We start from the raw sequence: 19372 nt of genomic DNA, 5'->3' as shown, positions 1-19372 counted from the left end.
GGAAGGAAGGAAGGAAGGAAGGAAGGAAGGAAGGAAGGAAGGAAGGAAGGAAGGAAGGGGAAAAGGATTGTGGAAAGAAGGAAGGGAAACAGGAAGGAAAGAAACATAGAGGGAGGGAACAGATTCGTTCAAGGAAGGAAGAGGAAGGGAAAAGGGAAGGAAAGAAAGATGGAGGGATGGATGGATCAAAAGAGGAAGGAAGAAGAAGTAATGACTGAGGGAAGGGAAGGAGGAATGAAGGAAGGGAGAAAGGAAGGAAAGAATAGAGAACAGATTGGGTTAATTTGACCCAGAAGGACAACGGGAGGGTTAAGCAGTGACATCACCGTGACATCACCGTGACATCACTGTGACATCACTGATCATGTGACCTCGGGTCGATCAGTTCATCCATTGATCACCTTCCTCCTGTTGATCAGAGCTGAACTCAGATCAGATTCTCTCCTCCAACTGCTGCTGCTGGGATTTTACATGACAACAGCTGACTCCGCCCACAACCTGTGGTCGCCACGGTTACCGTAGCGTTGCGTGGTTAAAGGAAGAAGACACACACAGACATTCACAAGAAAAACAAACGGGTTGAAGCAGATTCTTCAGTTTATTTCGTATTTTTTTGATCAAATAGTTTTAAATTTAATTCAGAAAACGAGTTTAACTACATTTTATTTATTGATTGATCAAAGAACAAACGTGTTTCTGATCAGTTTAACGTCTTGATCAGGTTCATGTTCGTTCATCTCTCTGAACCGAAGCTGCTGTAAAATAAGGAAAGTTACAAACTCCAGGGTTCCTATCGACGCAAGTATGGAAAAGTATGGAATTTGATTTTATACATTCCCAGGTCTGGAAAAGTAGGAAAAATGGAAACTATTGTATGGAAATATATTTGTCTTAAAGGACAGTTCCGGGCAAATTCAACTCGGGGCTGTATGTTCCTAACATTTTAGGTCTAAAAGAAGGAATCTGAAGATTTTCAGTTTAATTGCTCCTGTTTTGGGGTAGTTGTGTCTGTCCCTGCATCGCCACGGCAGCGATGAATGAGGGCGGATTGAAGTTCTGCTGCTTAGGCTGTTTCCATCCCTCAAAGCCATAATGTTTTTCCACAGACACAACCACCGCAAAACAGGAGCAATTAAACAGAAAATCTTCAGATTCCTTCTTTTAGACCTAAAATGTTAGGAACATACAGCCCCGAGTTGAATTTGCCCGGAATTGTCCTTTAATACTTATCTGGGTTTGGTCTGATCTGAAGTTATTTGGGTTAATTATTCTGTATGTGCTACAATCTACTGGAAATTATGTGGTGACATAAAGGCATACACATTCAGGATAATGAAAATCAATAATAAATAAGATAAAATAAAATAAATTGCATAATTTATTTACATGATACACATCTATTTACTCAAATGTCACAAATTATTCAAATTTTTTTACGGAGAAGTCTGGAAAAAGTATGAAATAGGAACCCTGAAACTCGACTCGTTTCCTGGCGTTTTAAATAAAAATTTAAAATAAAATAAAAAATCCCAGTTTTCCAGTTGACCAGTGAGACGATCCCAGGAAGGAAACTGATCAATAATCAATATAAACAAAACACCTGCAGCGACAGCAACAACAGTGTGTGTTGTTCCTGCCTGCACATCTGTCCAGCTGTTGTATTTTGCTGTGTGTGTTTTTTTAACTGCTGTTGTAATGAACCATGTGATGATGATGATGTGACTCCTCCTCCTCCTCTTCATCTCTCTGCTTCCTCCTACTGAACGGCCTCTCTGCATGTAAGTAACCACCAGTGACAGCTCCTCTCTGTCTTTCTCTCTCTCTTTCTCTCTCTCTGTCTCTCTCTTTCTATCTCTTCTTTATTAACCCTTTAGCTGCCACTGTCACTGTCGTCTTTTCAGTTTTGTCTCTGTTGCCGTAGAGATCAACAGAAAACGACACAAAGCTGAAACTGTAGCCGAGTGCGTGTCACACCTTGTTGTTGTCCTGTTTGCTGTGATGATGTTTGAATGTTTTGACCCGTTTTCTAATCAGACAGTGAAGTAAACAAACACACACACACACACACACACACACACACACACTGTAACTGTAACTGTAACTGTAAACGTTTGTCCGCCACCTGTTGCTCAGCGACCCCGGTGACTTGTGGGTAATATTGTGTTTAGCCGGTCAGCAGCCGGAGGAGTCTTGTCGTGTCGTGTCGTGTCGTGTCGTGTTACAGCGGCCGAGGACACGACGTACAGAGCAGAGGGAATCAAACATGAGATCACATCAGAGCTACAAGCAGGTTTCAGCTGCAAACAGAGAAACTGAGATTTAACCCACGAGTTCAGTTCATCAGTGAAGATGAAAGAGAGATTTTCTAATCATCTGTCAATAGTTAATAGTTTATTTCTCTGTGGAGATTTGAAGCTTTGAAGGAAATAATTAACACTCAGAGTAAAGAGTCAATTAATACTTTAAAAGCTCCGTCTTGTGTTGATGTCAGAGGTCAACAGCTGCTGACACATGTGGTATGTCCTGTAATTTTAATAATCATCTAAAGTCGACTTTATAAAATCAAATTGATTTTTTTCTTTGATAGTTAGTTAATTAGTTAGAAATCACAGTTTCCCTCTTCAGTTCATATTTAATGAGCTGGAATCAGGAGTTAATCACTTAGATAGATAATCTTGATTAATTAATAAAGATCATCTTTAGATAAGCTATTGCTCTTCTGTCAGATGACTGATCAATTAATCGTTTAAAGAGTTTCAACACTTTTCTGCAGCAGCGTCACGTTTGTTAAAGGGATAGTTCAACATTTTGGCAAATTAGCCCATTGCCATAATCCCTATAGTCATAGCAGTAGGTTCGTTACCTTTAATTGTCGGTGCAAGCTGTTTTTAGAACGGCGGAGCAGAGCTGTGAGCTGCTCATGAATTTCCCTCTAAAACAACTCTGTCTGGTAACGTTGTGTTATTATCTCATAGCGTGGTGAATGTGCAGGTCACAACTTGTCCACCAGAGCGTTGTGGAGTTGTTGGATTGTGTATTTGATGAGTTTGATGAGGGAAACCAAGAAATCCCATGAGCCTCCGTAGCGTAGCTCTGAGCAGCTCACGGCTCTGCTCCGCCGTTCTAAAAACAGCTTGCACCAGCAATTAAAAGGTAACGAACCTACTGCTATGACTATAGGGATTATGGCAATGGGCCAATTTGCCAAAATGTTGAACTATCCCTTTAAGCAACATGTTTTTCTATAGATACACAAACAGTTCAGATAATCAGGGTTTAATCAACAGCTGGTTTTGTTTAAGTCGAGTCACCGCTCCACTTCCTGTCTTCACACACACACACACACACACACACACACACACACACACACACACACACACACACACACACACACACACACACACACACACCTGTAGTTACACACCTGTGTGTTTTAGAGCCGCTCGCTCTCTCGTTCTCCTCACTGTTGTTCCTCAGCTCGCTCGTCCACACCTCCACTCACCCCTCTCTCCCCCTCCCCCTCTTTCTCTCTGTCCAGTGTTCGACCAACTAGACCTGGTGACATACGAGGAGGTGGTGAAGCTTCCTGCCTTCAAGAGGAAAACACTCGTGTTGCTAGGTGAGTTCATCAGAGGAGGAGGAGGAGAGGAGGAAACCATGGCGACCAAACTGCTGCTCTCTGGCTCCTCCTACAGGTGTGGAGGGAGATTCACTATTACCAGTGATGGGAATAACGACGTTTAAAGCAACAGCTTTACTAACGGTGCTACTTTTATCAGTAACGAGTAATTAAAAAAGTTTCTGTTTCCTCCGTTACAACGCCGTTATGACAATAAAATGCTACTCTAATGTTACTCCATCAGAAAATAATACACCTGTTTAAGTGTAGGACGTTATATACACCATATAACCCTAACCCAATCTGGCAACACCAGCCACCACAGTGTCGCACCGCTAACGTCTAAACCCCGGTTGGATCAGGATTCAAAATTGGATACAAAGATTAAATCTGACTCATAGTTTCAGTGTTAAAACTGATAAAATTACTGCTGTCTGTGTTTCTAAATGGGCTGTGGAAATAATAATAATTAAAAAAAAAAGCTCACAGTGACGTATTGAAAAAAAAACTGAACTGGTTCATTTTAAAGCTATAGTGCATAACTTCTATCGTATCGGCTTCATCAGCGTTGTATCATCTCCTCCTGTAGTGGCTTGGGTGAAACGGATATTTACAGACACGTAGAAGTTACGCACTATAGCTTTAAACATTTGTGAACTGAACTTTTAACTAGTTCATGTAGAAAGTGAAGTTTCCCATTAACACTGTGAACAGTCCAGTACATACATTTAAATGTGAAGTGCATGAGCAAGAACAGAAGGAGACTAAAGTCCTAGAGAGGAAGGTGAATCAGAAACAAGTAAACAGAGGATTTAAAGAGATGAAAAGAGATTTTAGACCGAACTGAGCAGAGGAGATTATTCCAGTCTGATGGAGCTTTAAATTCTTCTTTTCTTCCTCCTCTTCCTCTATCAAGGTCTTCTTCTTCCTCACTGAGAACAGTTGATGTTGGTGTGTGACATGTTATACTGTGTGTGTGTGTTCAGGTGCTCATGGCGTCGGCAGAAGACACATCAAGAACACACTCATCACCAAACACCCCGACAGATTCGCCTACCCCATCCCACGTAAGTCACACTAACTAACACACACACACACACACACTGTCTACACACAACAACAACATCACACCTCACACAGGGTTCCCACGCATCCTGGAAAACCTGGAAAATAGTTGACCAATTATCCAGTCATGGAAAACACATGGACATTGAGAAAAAGGGTAAAATGTTCTAGAAAAGCTTGAGCTGTCCTGGAAATCAGCTACCAGAGCTCTGTCTATTTGACTTCTTTAGACCCCACGAAGGATTTATTTTCCAAAGATGTGCCCATAGCGAGAAAAGACAGCTGTTTTAGGTGTGGTTTAAAAACAAAAACATGTTTTTGCGATGTTCTACACTGCAAAAACTCCAAATCTTACCAAGAATATTTGTCTTATTTCTAGTCAAAACAAATCTCATTATACCTAAAATATGTACAGTATATTTATACATATACATACATAGTTATTCATAAAAAAGTAGCTTGTTTTTAGACACTTTTTACTTCTTTCAAGTCTATTTTCACTTGAAATAAGTAGAAAAATCTGACAGTGGAGCAAGTTTTTCTTTCTTATTACAAGCACAAAAAACTTGCTTTCACTGGCAGATTTTTAAAATTAGTTTGAAACAAGTGAAATTGATCTAAGAACAAGTACATTTTTAGGTGGTGAGTCTTATTTAAAGTGGAAAGAGAATAGTTTTGACTAGAAATGAGACATTTTGACAATAAATAAGACAAATATTCTTAGAAAGATTTGGAGTTTTTGTGGTGTATGATAAATGTGTCTTAATTTCTGAGCATGTAAGATATTATTTCATAGATAAGTTAGAGCCATAGGTTGCACATCTTTAAATCAAACTTTTGGGGGTGAGAGAAATTAAATAAATATAGAAACAAACTGGTTGAATGTACAAAATAAAGTACAACTGTGGAACTACAACTTCTCCAAAGCATGAACGGGACGGGGCGACGTGTACGGCCTAATAGCATGTCTGTCAAACTGTAGCAGCTGAAAATGTCCCAGAAAAGTCCCAGAAAATGATTACAAGAAAAGAGTGGGAACCCTGCTCACTGTGTGTGTGCGTCCGTCCCACAGACACGACCCGGCCTCCGAAGAAGGACGAGGAGAACGGGAAGAACTACTACTTTGTGTCCCACGACCAGATGATGCAGGACATCAGCAACAACGAGTACCTGGAGTACGGCAGCCACGAGGACGCCATGTACGGCACCCGGCTGGAAACCATCCGCAAGATCCACCAGCAGGGGCTGGTCGCCATCCTGGACGTGGAGCCGCAGGTCTGTGTGTGTGTGTGTGTGTGTGTGTGGCAAGCCATTTTAACATTTAAAGGTAGAGTCTGGAGTTTTGTTCGTTGCAGTTTGTAAACAAAACATTAAAACTCGGCCCCTCCTCTCGGGCTCAGCTGTGTAGCCTCCTGCCCCAGACAGCAGCACTGCCCTACTAAGCCAGACCGCAGTAACTACGCCAACAGTGAAACTGAGAAAAATGGCTTTAAAGTTTTTTGATTTGCCTTCCAAATGTGTTGTAGGTAGATTAGTGAAAATACACAGATTTGACAGGTGTTCATGAAGTAATATTCATGCAATTAAATATATGACCACATATTTTACATTTTACCCCTAAAAAGCAGATACTGCGCTCTGGTGCCAGGTTTCCTTACACAGATAGACAGGTAATGCTGAGGCAAAGTGCAGTAACTACAATGTTGTTGTTTTTTTCCAGCCTTCATTACTTAATTACTAACTATGACCACCTCAAAAATTATTAATAATTTGACAGTACAAACTTTAGTGAGCTAACATTTAATGTCTAGTGTTTAGCTAAAGTGTTATGTGCTTGTGCTAACCTGCTGAAGCTAATGTTAGCTAGCTACCGTAACTGGCTAGCAGTGTGTAATAGAGCGCAGTAACTGCAGCTGAAGTACAGGGAAAAAGAGGCAGAGTGCAGTAACTGTAGTTACTGCGGTTTGGCTTAGTTTCAAGAGTAATTTTGTAGTTAAGGCCCTTTCACACCGCGGACGTAACGAATAAACGACACGAAATTGCGAAATATTCGCGGCCAAATATTTCGCATCAAAACCATTCACACCGGCGGTGACACGAATATGCGACAGATGCGAAAATTAGATTCCAAAGTTTCGCTTTGCGACGGCTGGTTCTTCGCCTCCATGTCATGTCTTCAATCTGTTAATTATCCCTCACGTATTCACTACGTTATGCCACTGTTGTTACCAACTCGCGACTCTCTCGCTCTCCACCCGGAAACGTCCACGTGCAAAACAAATCCTGAACAAAACAGAGCAAAAGACCAAAATACAGGCAGGGGGAGGGGGAGCTGCAGACACAGTCACCACCACACAGGACTAGAGGGTGATAGGTGATGATTAAGACGGATTTCATTTGTGTAAGTCTAATGTTTATTTTTGGGCACAAAACTCCAGACCCAACCTTTAAAAGCCAGACTGGATGTGTGTTGCAGATAATTATATGTAATTCATTTTTGCAGAGTCAAAAAGAATATTTCAGATATATACAACTACGATCTTCCTTGGACAAATTACGTCACTTTTCAAGATATCTTTAATTCACCTCAATTTAAGATATCTACATGTCCCTTTTCAGATATCTTAAATTAAGTTTTGACTAGGTGAAATGAGGTTGTAGATATCTGTAACTGGAATTATGACTAGTCAGAATGAAATTGTAGATATCTCAAACTGGAGTTACTAATAGTCGTAATTCAGTTACAGATATCCGTAATTCACATAGCGGATATCTACAACTGAATTATAGATATCTGTAATGACAAACCCCAAACACATGAATGGTTAAAGTGAGGTCATTTGTCCTATAGGAAGAACGTAGTTGTGGATCTGAAATGTTCTTTTTGACTTGGCAACACTGAATTACAGATATCCTGAATGAAAAATCCAACTATTAAAAATGTAATGTTAATTCCTGATAGTCAAACTTAGCTTTTAAATGTTAAATCCGCTTGCCATATATATTGTGTGTGTGTGTGTGTGTGTGTGTGTGTGTGTGTGTGTGTGTGTGTGTGTGTGTGTGTGTGTGTGTGTGTGTGTGTGTGTGTGTGTGTGTGTATATGGAGATGTATTGACTCTAACACCTGGTTCTCCATCAGGCCCTGAAGGTCCTGCGAACGGCAGAATTCGCCCCGTACGTCGTGTTTATAGCTGCACCAACCATCACACCAGGAATCAATGAGGTAGGAAGGAGAACACACACACACACACACACAAACAGTTTGGAGTATGGAGCTATTATTGTTGCAATATTATTTGCAAATGCGTATCTCAATCTGTGTGTGCGTATTCAGATCTGTGTGTGTGTAATATGATCTGTGTGTGTGTATTCAGATCTGTGTGTGCGTATTCAGATCTGTGTGTGTGTATTCAGACCTGTGTGTGTGTAAAAAAAATCTGTGTCCGTATTCAGATTTGCAAGTGAAGACAAATCTGCAAGTGCATGCAAAGATCTGTGAATGTGAACACAGATCTGTAAGTGTACATAGATCTGTAAATGTGTAAACCGATCTGTAAATGCGTACATAGATCTGTAAATGTCTGTCATCACTTACAACTCAGGCAGGAGCTCTCAATTGGCTGTGTTTTTACACGTGACTTTTGCAACACTTCTGCCGCGGCAGATCTGTGATCTGAAAATGTGTAGAAATGAGATTTGTCTGTGACCTCAGTGTTCCTTTGCCCTGAGCTCAGGCTCACAGGCTCATGTTTTTAATCAGTAATTGTTCAGGATAGGGTACAGCTTTTCTAAGAGCCTTGTAGTGGATAAAAGTCCTCACCTCTTCACAATTTGTATCAGGGTAGCAAAATTCACCTGCTCTTAACTCATCCTATAGAATAACATTCATCAGTCATTAGCTCATTATCTGTATTACCTGTATTGTTACCTGTGTGTTCTTTACTAATTGAAGCCCTATCTAGTGATTAAATAAACACAGCAATCTAGGCAACAGAAGAAACCCAAAAACTCAAATTAAAGCTTAATATTTAAAGATAGGCCTCATTAAAAGGTGTAGGCCTATCTGTAAGCAAAAGATAAACTATGCTTGTAAGAAAAAACTGAAATTGCTCTTAACATGCTTGGTTTATGTTATTATTTATCTTACATCTAAATTTGTTGGAGATACTGGAATTTGATTTTTTGGTTTGTTTTTTGCCAGCACACGTGTGTTTTTGTTTAATCACAAGATGCTGCCTAAATTAGTAAAGCAAACGTAGGTAACAATACAGGTGACACAGATGGTGGCCAGATGGCTAGGGATGAGCAAGTAGCTACACCATTGTCTCTTCAACCATATAAAAATTATCTGTATGCAGCCTATGGAGTGGGTGGGACTTTAACCTGTAATTGTAAGCCTAAAACTGGAAGAAGTTGCTATTATTATTATTATTAGAAAACTATAGTATTTACAGAAAAGCATCAGCACTGAGCTTCAGATTTTTGATCACAAGTAAACAATTTACAAGATGAGAACAAGTTTCTTAGAAACACAGAACATGGATATTCTTAAGTGCATCTAGGGCTGAACGATTTTGGGAAAAGATCTAATTGCAATTGTTCGGGCAGATATTACAATTCTGATTTGATTCACGATTTTCTTAAAATCAAGCTTCAGTGCAATATTCATTATGTATAGCTAGTAAATGTACAAACATGACAGAAAATTACAGCATGACATTAAAACATGAAATGCCATGCTCTAATGCAAGAATGAAAACTAAAGTTAAGTAGTGGGGGCCAGAGATGTTCACAAGTCTTTTTTTTTTCTTCTTTTTTTTTACCAAATCCAAGTCAAGTCTCAATTCTCTAAAAAATAAAAAATCTCCTGTCTCCTCTGGTTGTAATGACGCTTCTATCATCTGCTGCTTTCCGGTCTACTAAGAATAGGTACTGCACAGCTATATAGTCTAGTCCTATTTCACAGCAAACATATTAACAGGAGGACTTAGCCTAGGCTACAGTAGCCTGATGTGTGTCAGTTATGCAGCAGCTCGACCCCGTGACGGAAGGTCTGACCACAAACGGACGTTAACTTGTGCCTCACTGGTGTCGCTGGTTCACAGTCACCTGTCTGTCACTCACCTGCAGCTGACTGCGCAGTCAGAGGATCTGCTGTTCCTCTCTCTTTAGCCTGGTGTCTGACTGCACTCTGTATAAAGTGTGTTAATTTCAACACTGTACAATTAGCGCGATATAGCGCATTTACCGTTTATTAGCGGTCAAGCGCGACCTATGCACCCGTATGTATGTGTGTGTGTGTGTGTGTGACAGAGAGAGAGAGAGAGAGAGAGAGAGAGAGAGAGAGAGAGAGAGAGAGAGAGAGAGAGAGAGAGAGAGAGAGAGAGAGAGAGAGAGAGAGAGAGAGAGAGCGCGGAGCGAGGCACAGCTACAGTGACTGTGTGTAGAGGAGTGTGTGACAGCGTTCCTCTTGTTTCTTGTGTTGACGAACTTAACCAACAACTACCTATCAAATTTGGGGTGGCCACAGGGGTGGCCAATGAGTTTTCAGGGGTGGCCAGTGCCACCCCAGGCCACCCCCCAGAATCGCCATTGCATATTACACACACACAGATCTGAATACGCACACACAGATTGAGATACGCATTTGCAAATAATATTGCAACAATAATAGCTCCATATTGGAGTGAAACTGTTGAATGAACTCGTTGTTTCTGCTCTTTTCTGGTTTTCAACGTTGGTTTTATTTCAACTTTTTCGAGTTTGACACAAGAAGAAAAGCTGAAAGGAGCTGAAACCAATTCATGTGACCTGTTGTTGCATCTGTCTACGAAGTTATTATTTAAAAGTAAATTTTAAAAAAATGAATAAATACCAGTGATACTACGACGGAGTATTAGGGCCACATTGAGAAAAAAAAAAAGAAAAACACAGACTTCGAGAATAAAGTCATAAATTTACGAGAATAAAGTCGTACATTTACGAGAATAAAGTCGTACATTTACGAGAATAAGGTCGTACATTTCATACAAGAAAAAAGTCATAACATTATGAGAATATAGTCGTATATTTACGAGAATAAAGTCGTACAATCCATCGAGAAAAAAGTCATAACATTACGAGAATAAAGTCGTACATTTACGAGAATAAAGTCGTACATTTACGAGAATAAAGTCGTACATTTACGGGAATAAAGTCGTACATTTCATACGAGAAAAAGGTCATAATATTACGAGAATAAAGTCCTACATTTCCTTCGAGAAAAAAGTCATAACATTACGAGAATAAAGTCGTACATTTACGACTTCATTCTCGAAGTTTGTGATTTTTTTATTTGTCAATGTGGCCCTGATACACCGTCGTCGTAATGATACAGAGCAGATTCACCTGTTTATTTATAATATTTATATTTCCTGCTCACTGATTCTAATCAGACGACTAATCACACTCATCTATTCATTATTTTCATGTCTAATTTGTTTTTTTAATTTTTACATCTGTTTATTAACTGATCATTGATATTTTTTCTTTAACTCGTTCAGATTCTCTCTCTCTCTCTTCACTAACCATCATTTATTCTGGTCGTCATGAGAACGAGCATCTCCGTCTCTCTCTCTCTCTCTCTCTCGTCTTCACTCATCCTTTTGCACTCCTTTTATTTCTGCATGCTGCATGTGTGTGTGTTGTTGCCGCCGCCGTCGTCATCAGACGCCTCGGTGGTGTCGAACGCTGCCTGTGAGTAACACCTGACCTGTGTGTGTGTGTGTGTGTGTGTGTGTGTGTGTGTGTGTGTGTGTGTGTGTCACAGAAAATAAAACGCTAAATTCATTTTCATTTTATCATTTTCACATCCTCACATCTGGTGCAGAGACCTTCACTCTGACTCTGTTAGGTTCATTTTTAACTTTGCAACTTCCTGGTAAAATAATAATAATGATAATGATGATTAAAAGATTTAATTATTATTATTTTATTGTATTGGAGGAACTTTTTTTTTAACACATAATGATGATGGAGAATATAAAGCATTAGACTGTTTGTTTATTTATTTATCAGACACATGGGAGATTTGACTGTTACAGTCACATTGTGTCACATCCCCACTGTGGGACAAATAAAGGAATCTTAACTTATTGTAGCATAGAAGGTAAAAAAAAAAGGTATAAAATAAAAAAAACAGAAAGAGAGAGAAAGACATTCTGTATAGTTATGTGTGTATATCTATAATAATGACAAATGAACGAATAAGAAATTGCAGAGCGCCACAAATCACATGACTTCATCATGTTAGATGATGATGATGGTGTTTGGTCCCAGTGGCCTCTGCGAACCCCCCCCTGTTGACTTGGGCCCTTTGGCAGAGTTTACAAAGCCAACAGTTTTAAACTTGGGTTTTAAGATGGACAGTGATTTTAAACTGGATCGACAAATTAGCTCTGTGGTAAAGTCCAGCTTCTTCCAAATTAGACAGCTGGCAAAGGTCAAACCACTTCTTGCACATCAGCACTTTGAAACAGTAATCCATGCCTTCATCACATCTCGGCTGGATTACTGTAATGCACTTTATTTTGGAGTTAGCCAGTCCTCCCTTGCACGTCTCCAGTTGGTGCAAAATGCGGCCGCACGCCTGCTAACTGGAGTACGTAAGAGGGAGCACATCACCCCCATCCTGGCCTCCCTCCACTGGCTGCCGGTGCATTTTAGAGTTCATTTTAAGATTCTTTTATTTGTTTTTAAGTCTTTAAATGGACTGGCCCCATCTTACCTCTCTGAGCTTCTTCACCCCTACGCCCCTGCTCGGTGCCTCCGGTCAGCTGATCTGCTGCTCCTGGAGGTACCGAGGTCCAAACGGAAGCTCAGAGGGGACAGAGCCTTTTCAGTTGCCGCTCCAAAATTGTGGAATGAGCTTCCCCTCCACATTAGACAGGCCTCCTCACTGTCCATTTTTAAAACTAGTCTTAAAACCCACTTTTATTCTTTGGCGTTCAACTCAGCATGAGACTCTACCTCTGTTTTAGTGTTTTATGGTTTGTTCTATTCATTGTTTTTAATGTTTTTTATTTTAATTGTTTTATTTAAATTCTAAATTGTTTTATTGCTTTTAAATTGTTTTAAAAGCAATAAACAATTATTATGTTATATTTATTCTTCTGTTGCATTATGTACAGCACTTTGTTTCAGCTGTGGTTGTTTTAAAGGGCTCTATAAATAAAGTTGAGTTGAGTTGAGTAGAATAAAAGAAGAGGAATATGAGAATTAGCAACAATTAAACAACTAAACAGACTCTGTAACGACTTTGTACCGGTGCATGTTCAGTTCAAAGGGATCGTTCAACATTTTGGCAAATTGGCCCATTGCCATAATCCCAGTAGGTTCGTTACCTTTATTTGTCGGTGCAAGCTATTTCTAGAACGGCGGAGCAGAGCCGTGAGCTGCTCAGAGCTACGCTATGGAGGCTAATGGGATTTCTTGGTTTCCCCTCATCAAACTCATCAAATACACAATCCAACAACTCCACAACGCTCTGGTGGACAAGTTGTGACCTGCACATTCACCACGCTATGAGATAATAACACAACGTTACCAGACAGAGTTGTTTTAGAGGTAAATTCATGCAAAACCGCTGATGCACGTTGCCTTCAGGGACAGTTTTTCATCAAGCAGTCTCTGTATTTCCCTCTAAAACAACTCTGTCTGGTAACGTTGTGTTATTATCTCATAGCGTGGTGAATGTGCAGGTCACAACTTGTCCACCAGAGCGTTGTGGAGTTGTTGGATTGTGTATTTGATGAGTTTGATGATGGAAACCAAGAAATCCCATTGGCCTAAAGTAATAAAGTGACCATGTTTGAACAGACTTCACCTGTCAATCACTGTCTAACTCCTCTTCTTCCTCCTCTTCCTCCTCCTCCTCCTCCTCCTCCTCCTCCTCCTCCTCCTCAGGACGAGTCTCTGCAGCGGCTGCAGAAGGAGTCAGAGATCCTGCAGAAGACGTACGCTCACTACTTCGACCAGACCATCATCAACAACGAGATCGACGAGACCATCAGACACCTGGAGGAGGCCATCGACCTGGTCTGCACCACCAGCCAGTGGGTCCCTGTGTCCTGGGTCTACTGACCTCCTGCTCCTCCTCCTCTTCCTCCTCCTCCTCCTCCTCCTCCTCCTCCTCCTCCTCCTCCCATCACTCCCAGTTGAAAACAAAACCAGAACAAAGACAAAACAGCGATGGGAATCAAACGTCTCCACACTGCACTCGATGGACAAAACACCCTCAGCGTCTCGTGACAGCGACCACAGCGTTCAGCCCCGGACCTCCTCTTCCTCCTCCTCCTCTTCCTCCTCCTCCTCCAGCAACAACAACATCGGACTCTTCGCCCTGACACTCGACCTCGTCATAGTGTTGTAAAAAAACAAAAAAAAAACAGAGTTTAAACAAAAAAAAAGTGAATATTGTCATGTCTGTTCTAGCTAGGAGGCAACATTTTTGTAGATGTTTGTTTTAAAGAGACAGTACTGCCCCAACGCCATCAAAGCGTCAGACTGAAGTAAAAAGCACAGAAACAGACTCCACCTGACGCCTCCTTCACTGACCTTCTGTTCTTTTCTACGCTCAGATTATTACATCCTCATGGTGTGTTCCTGTTCTTAAAGGGATAGTTCAACATTTTGGCAAATTGGCCCATTGCCATAATCCCTATAGTCATAGCAGTAGGTTCATTAGCTTTAATTGTCGGTGCAAGCTATTTTTAGAACGGCGGAGCAGAGCCGTGAGGTGCTCAGAGCTACGCTACGGAGGCTCATTATGGGATTTCTTGGTTTCCCTCATCAAACTCATCAAATACACAATCCAACAACTCCAAAACGCTCTGGTGGACAAGTTGTGACCTGCACATTCACCACGCTATGAGATAATAACACAACGTTACCAGACAGAGTTGTTTTAGAGGGAAATTCAGAGACTGCTTGATGAAAAACTGTCCCTGAAGGCAACGCGCATCAGCGGTTTTGCATGAATTTCCCTCTAAAACAACTCTGTGTGGTAATGTTGTGTTATTATCTCATAGTGTGGTGAATGTGCAGGTCACAACTTGTCCACCAGAGCGTTGTGGAGTTGTTGGATTGTGTATTTGATGAGTTTGATGAGAGAAACCAAGAAATCCCATGAGCCTCCATAGCGTAGCTCTGAGCAGCTCACGGCTCTGCTCCGCCGTTCTAAAAATAGCTTGCACCGACCTATGACTATAGGGATTATGGCAATGGGCCAATTTGCCAAAATGTTGAATTATCTCTTTAACTCTGGGTACACACACACCTGCCCCCCCCCTGCAGCTACTGTCTCTTCTAAATGAATCCATCAATGTTTTAGAGATTTGAATGAGGTTATCATGCATGTGGACATTTGCAAGCTTCCATGCTGTCAGTCAGTCAGTCAGTCAGTCAGTGTTTCCCCCCGTGTCCCTCTGTAACCCCCCCCCTCCTCCCCATCCCTCCCCCCTTCCACCCCCCAACCCCAACCCCTCCAGAAACTAAAGACAAACATGTGCTTAAAAAAACAAAAAAACATTCCAGCTGTTTGGAGAAACTGAACTCAGCCAAGGGAAGCAAGAGGAGGCAAGAAAAAAAACGGACGTTGACTTGACACCTATGCACATCCTTTGCATTTCGGGTGACATTTCTAAACCACAGATTTATAATAATAACAATAATAATAATAATAACAACAATGATGATGATGATGATGATAAATAATAATAACACCAATGATTGAAAAAACAAAAGCGAAAAAAAAAAAAAAAAAAAGCGATCGACCATGTAGTGAGATGTGTTTGTAAAAAAGAAAATCAAATAAAAGTCTTGATTTTTTTTTTCCTCTTTTTTGATTTGTCATACACTAATAAATGAAAAAAAGAAAAGAAATAAAGAAACAGGAAGAATTTCACCTTATTCCTCATTCGCCCATTTCAGAAATGTCAGAGTTTCGGTGTCTGATCCAGTTCGACTGTGGACGAGAGATGAAAAATGCTAAAGAGATGGACTTTTACTCTGAAACTGTGTAAAAAAAAGAAAGAAAGAGAGAAAAAAAACGGCTGCAAAACAAAGTGTGTGAACTCCGACCGAGGGACGAGGAGGCAGCGTGTGACGGACTGACGTACAACTCTCTACCCCCCCACCCCCCCACCCTGTGTAAATGATACAAGTTCTTCAGTATGAACAGTTTTTTAAATATATTTCCTTTTATGTGTTGGAAAAACAAACCCTGGAGTGGCTCTTCTTTGGTTTTTTTATTTTGATTTTATTGATTTTCCAGCTGCACACGAGCATCACTTAAGCTGACTTTTACCGGATCAGTTCGATTCCGATCCGATTCGATATTGATCCATTTAAAAGATATTTCAGGTTTTAATACCAAATGTTGTTCGGTCATGAAAGAGATTTTCACAGAACTAAGAAAGATGACACTCTCTAACCTGGTGCATCATCAGAAATATCAGTGTTTACATGAAGAATTGCAGTGACATTAAAGGGATAGTTCAAAACATTTAACAGAGGAAACAGGAAATTGCATATATTAAAAGATCGATCAAAGGATTTTATTATGAATCGATATATAATCAAATTATACCAGTTTAAGCTGCTTTACATGAATGACAAGTCCTGCAATTAATTAAAGTCTTTCAAAATTATTTTTATATATAAAAAAAAGGTAACCCTTTAATTGACATGTCCTTAATTACATGATAATGTCAAGAAATAATGGTCAGTTTCATATTAACGTCATGTTTTTCATAAAGGCAAAAGATTACACATGGTTTTCATGCTTTGAATGTTTTGGGAAAGGCCAGAATTTTTCTCCACCAAGTCCTTTGCAATCGACCGTACGTTATTTCTGGGCTATTTCTACGCAATCAATCTAAGGATTTTATGAATCGATATCAGATCTTTTAAATGAAGATCGATATGAATCGGATCATCGATTTTTTAAAACCCAGCCCTATACTTAACTGTGTAAAGTCATAAAACGTCATATTATAATAAGTCATAGTGAGTCATAGGATACTGTGAGAGGCAGATCGATCAATAACCTGATAGAAAACGGAACAGAAGAGGCTGAGTCAATGATACGGAGGGAAATACGACAATTATCTTAGATACAAACAACATCTAGGAGATAAAACACACACACACACACACAGAGTGGAAAACATGAGGCCGGATTATTGAGGACAAACAGGGTCATTACCTGCAGCCGCTGCTCCCCCTGCAACAAAGAACTATACATACATAAATATACAAGATGAATATGTACTCCATATATGATTATGTAAATATATATCTGTATATATTCTATATTTTTACATATAAAAATCTATATTTATTTATAAAACACATTTCGTCACATATTCTATTAACTACTTACAGTTACTAGTTCAGTTTTATCTGATTTCTCATTGATCAACACCAAAGTTTAGTTTCTGTTTCAGCTGACTTCCTGTTATTTCAGTTTACAGCGATCAATCACTTCCATTGATCAAAGGTCTGGAACAGAATCACTTCTATACAGATGATGAATGATCAATACGTCTCTTTTTAGGGGTCATTTGTGGTCGTTTCATAGTTTTAATTTATAAAAAAGTAACGTTTTGAACTGATTCATCATCAGATCTGATGATAAATCAATTCAAAGTCGATATGTAAACTAATCAATAACCCAGAGAGAGAGCTGTTGGAGCTGTTGGGGCCGTTGGGCCTGTGAGCCTGGACTCAGTCGACCTTTTGTGATTTCAATCAGAGAGTGAGTGATGAGAGTGTTGTGTGTTGTGTAATAAAATCCCAGCGCGGCGTCGACATGTGGACGAGGACGTGACGACTGATTATTATTCTGCTTTTTATCACAGTCGAGAAACAACAACAACAGTGAAGCTTCAGACCGATGTGACATGTGACAGGACGATGAAACTACTGGAAACATATCATGCAAATATGAAATTAATTATCTATTATTATTATCAAACATGTTTATTCTATTGTAATAGAATAATAACTGAAGTTTAAAGGTCAAAAAGGTTTGTTTTTATGCTCAATGTGCTGGACAAGCTTGAAATTCAGTGTAGTAGAGAAACAAGAAATGGCGTAAATCTAATTAAAGGGACAACGAGGAGTTTTGGAAAAGCGAAGTGTTTTCTCACTACATTTATGAGCCTCCGCACCGTGAAATTCTTTGACCGGCGCAAGACAGACTCATGTTTTCATTCATCAAGAATTAAAGTCAGAGGTTGGAAGACGATCACATACCGTCGTAGTTCCCACCATAAACGGCGATTCGGCGGCGTTATTCTCATGACTCGCCACGAAACCAAAAGTAAAGAAACGCTGGTCGGCTCGCCCAGCATTTCCACCACCACTAATAATAACAAAATAACCAGAGACAAAATGATATATTTATCTAAAATGGGCCCATTAACAAGTGGTAACATAGATTCATCCACATTAATATGAGACTTTTTTATAACCAAATAGAAACTCCTCGTTGTCCCTTTAAAGCAGAAGTAAGCGGTATATTTGTGTTAATATAAGTCTTAAATAGTTCTATCTTCCGACAGCAATCACTTCTATAGAGTGTTTGGTCTGAAACACGGGTCTGTCAGTCACTCTGCTCTGAGCCGAGGAGAACACTTTCCTTGTATCCTACAACCTTTATCCAATGAGGAGAGAGAACGGCATAAAGGGGCGGTCCTCTCTGTGTGTGCAGCCAAGGGATGCGCGTGAATGTGGTGACGTAGGGACGAGGGCGGGGACTGCTAACTCCATCTGCTGACAAGAAGTTAGACAAAACCACTGGATCGAAAACGCAAGAGCTAAAAAAAAATTTAAAAAAAAGATGAAGTAACTGTTAGTATTTGACATGTTGTGATTTGAAAAAGTTAATAATTAGAAAATAATATTAAAAAGTAAAGTAATACAAAAACAACTTTGTCTCTGTTGGCAGACAAAGACTATAATAATGACCAATCTGTGACATGATGTGACATAAAATCAAGCGTCGTTTATTTTTATATATTGATTATTGATCTAGTTTCCTGCCTCTGTTATAGGCTGATATTGACACATTGATAAGAAATGATTGGGTTTTTCGGTAAAACTTTATAATAATTACACACTATTAAGCATTAATAAATACTGAATTCTTCATTTATAACGCATGAATACTCATTAGTATGTAATTTATAAATACAGAGTGCTGATCAATGATGAGTAAAACATTTTTAATTGTCTATAAACTACATACTAATGAGTATTCATGTGTTATAAATTATGAATTCAGTATTTAATGTTTAACTAATGCTTAATAGTGTGTAGTTATTATAAAGTGTTACCAGTTTTTCTAGGTCGCTGTTTCCCCCGTTACCTATAACACTGTTGCAGTTACTGACAATAAAAGGCACTGTTACTTGACTCAAGAAGTCCCGTCACAAAATAATATTATTACACCCATTAAAGTGTAGTTATATAGTCAGAAAGCTGTTTATCTGGAACTAACCAACTCACACACGCGAGGTTAGTGAGGGCGAGTCCAAGTAATTTTATAAAAAGGTAACGCAACTGTTAAATTTCCTGGCAATTAGTTACTTTTAACCTTCAGCTCCAGTGTTTCAACAAACACTATAGATTTAAGAATTAGAATAT

The 19372-nt window shown here is 39.6% G+C and overlaps 1 protein-coding gene across 2 annotated transcripts in view; it reads left to right on the top strand.

Moving 5' to 3' along the window:
* caska (calcium/calmodulin-dependent serine protein kinase a) overlaps positions 1-14328 on the top strand; it is a 176918-nt gene extending 162590 nt beyond the window's left edge. For both annotated transcript variants that reach the window (XM_083997044.1, XM_083997043.1), the window contains 5 exons: positions 3539-3619; positions 4606-4686; positions 5757-5959; positions 7824-7907; positions 13628-14328. In XM_083997044.1, coding sequence (XP_083853170.1) covers positions 3539-3619; positions 4606-4686; positions 5757-5959; positions 7824-7907; positions 13628-13804 — 626 coding nt within the window. In that variant the 3' untranslated portion in view covers positions 13805-14328. The remainder of the gene's footprint in view (positions 1-3538; positions 3620-4605; positions 4687-5756; positions 5960-7823; positions 7908-13627) is intronic.
* Positions 14329-19372: the final 5044 nt, after the last annotated feature.

This window comes from Trachurus trachurus (genome assembly GCF_905171665.1).
Source record: "Trachurus trachurus genome assembly, chromosome: 21".
Lineage (NCBI taxonomy): Eukaryota > Metazoa > Chordata > Actinopteri > Carangiformes > Carangidae > Trachurus > Trachurus trachurus.
This window is presented reverse-complemented; position numbering and strand designations above follow the sequence as displayed.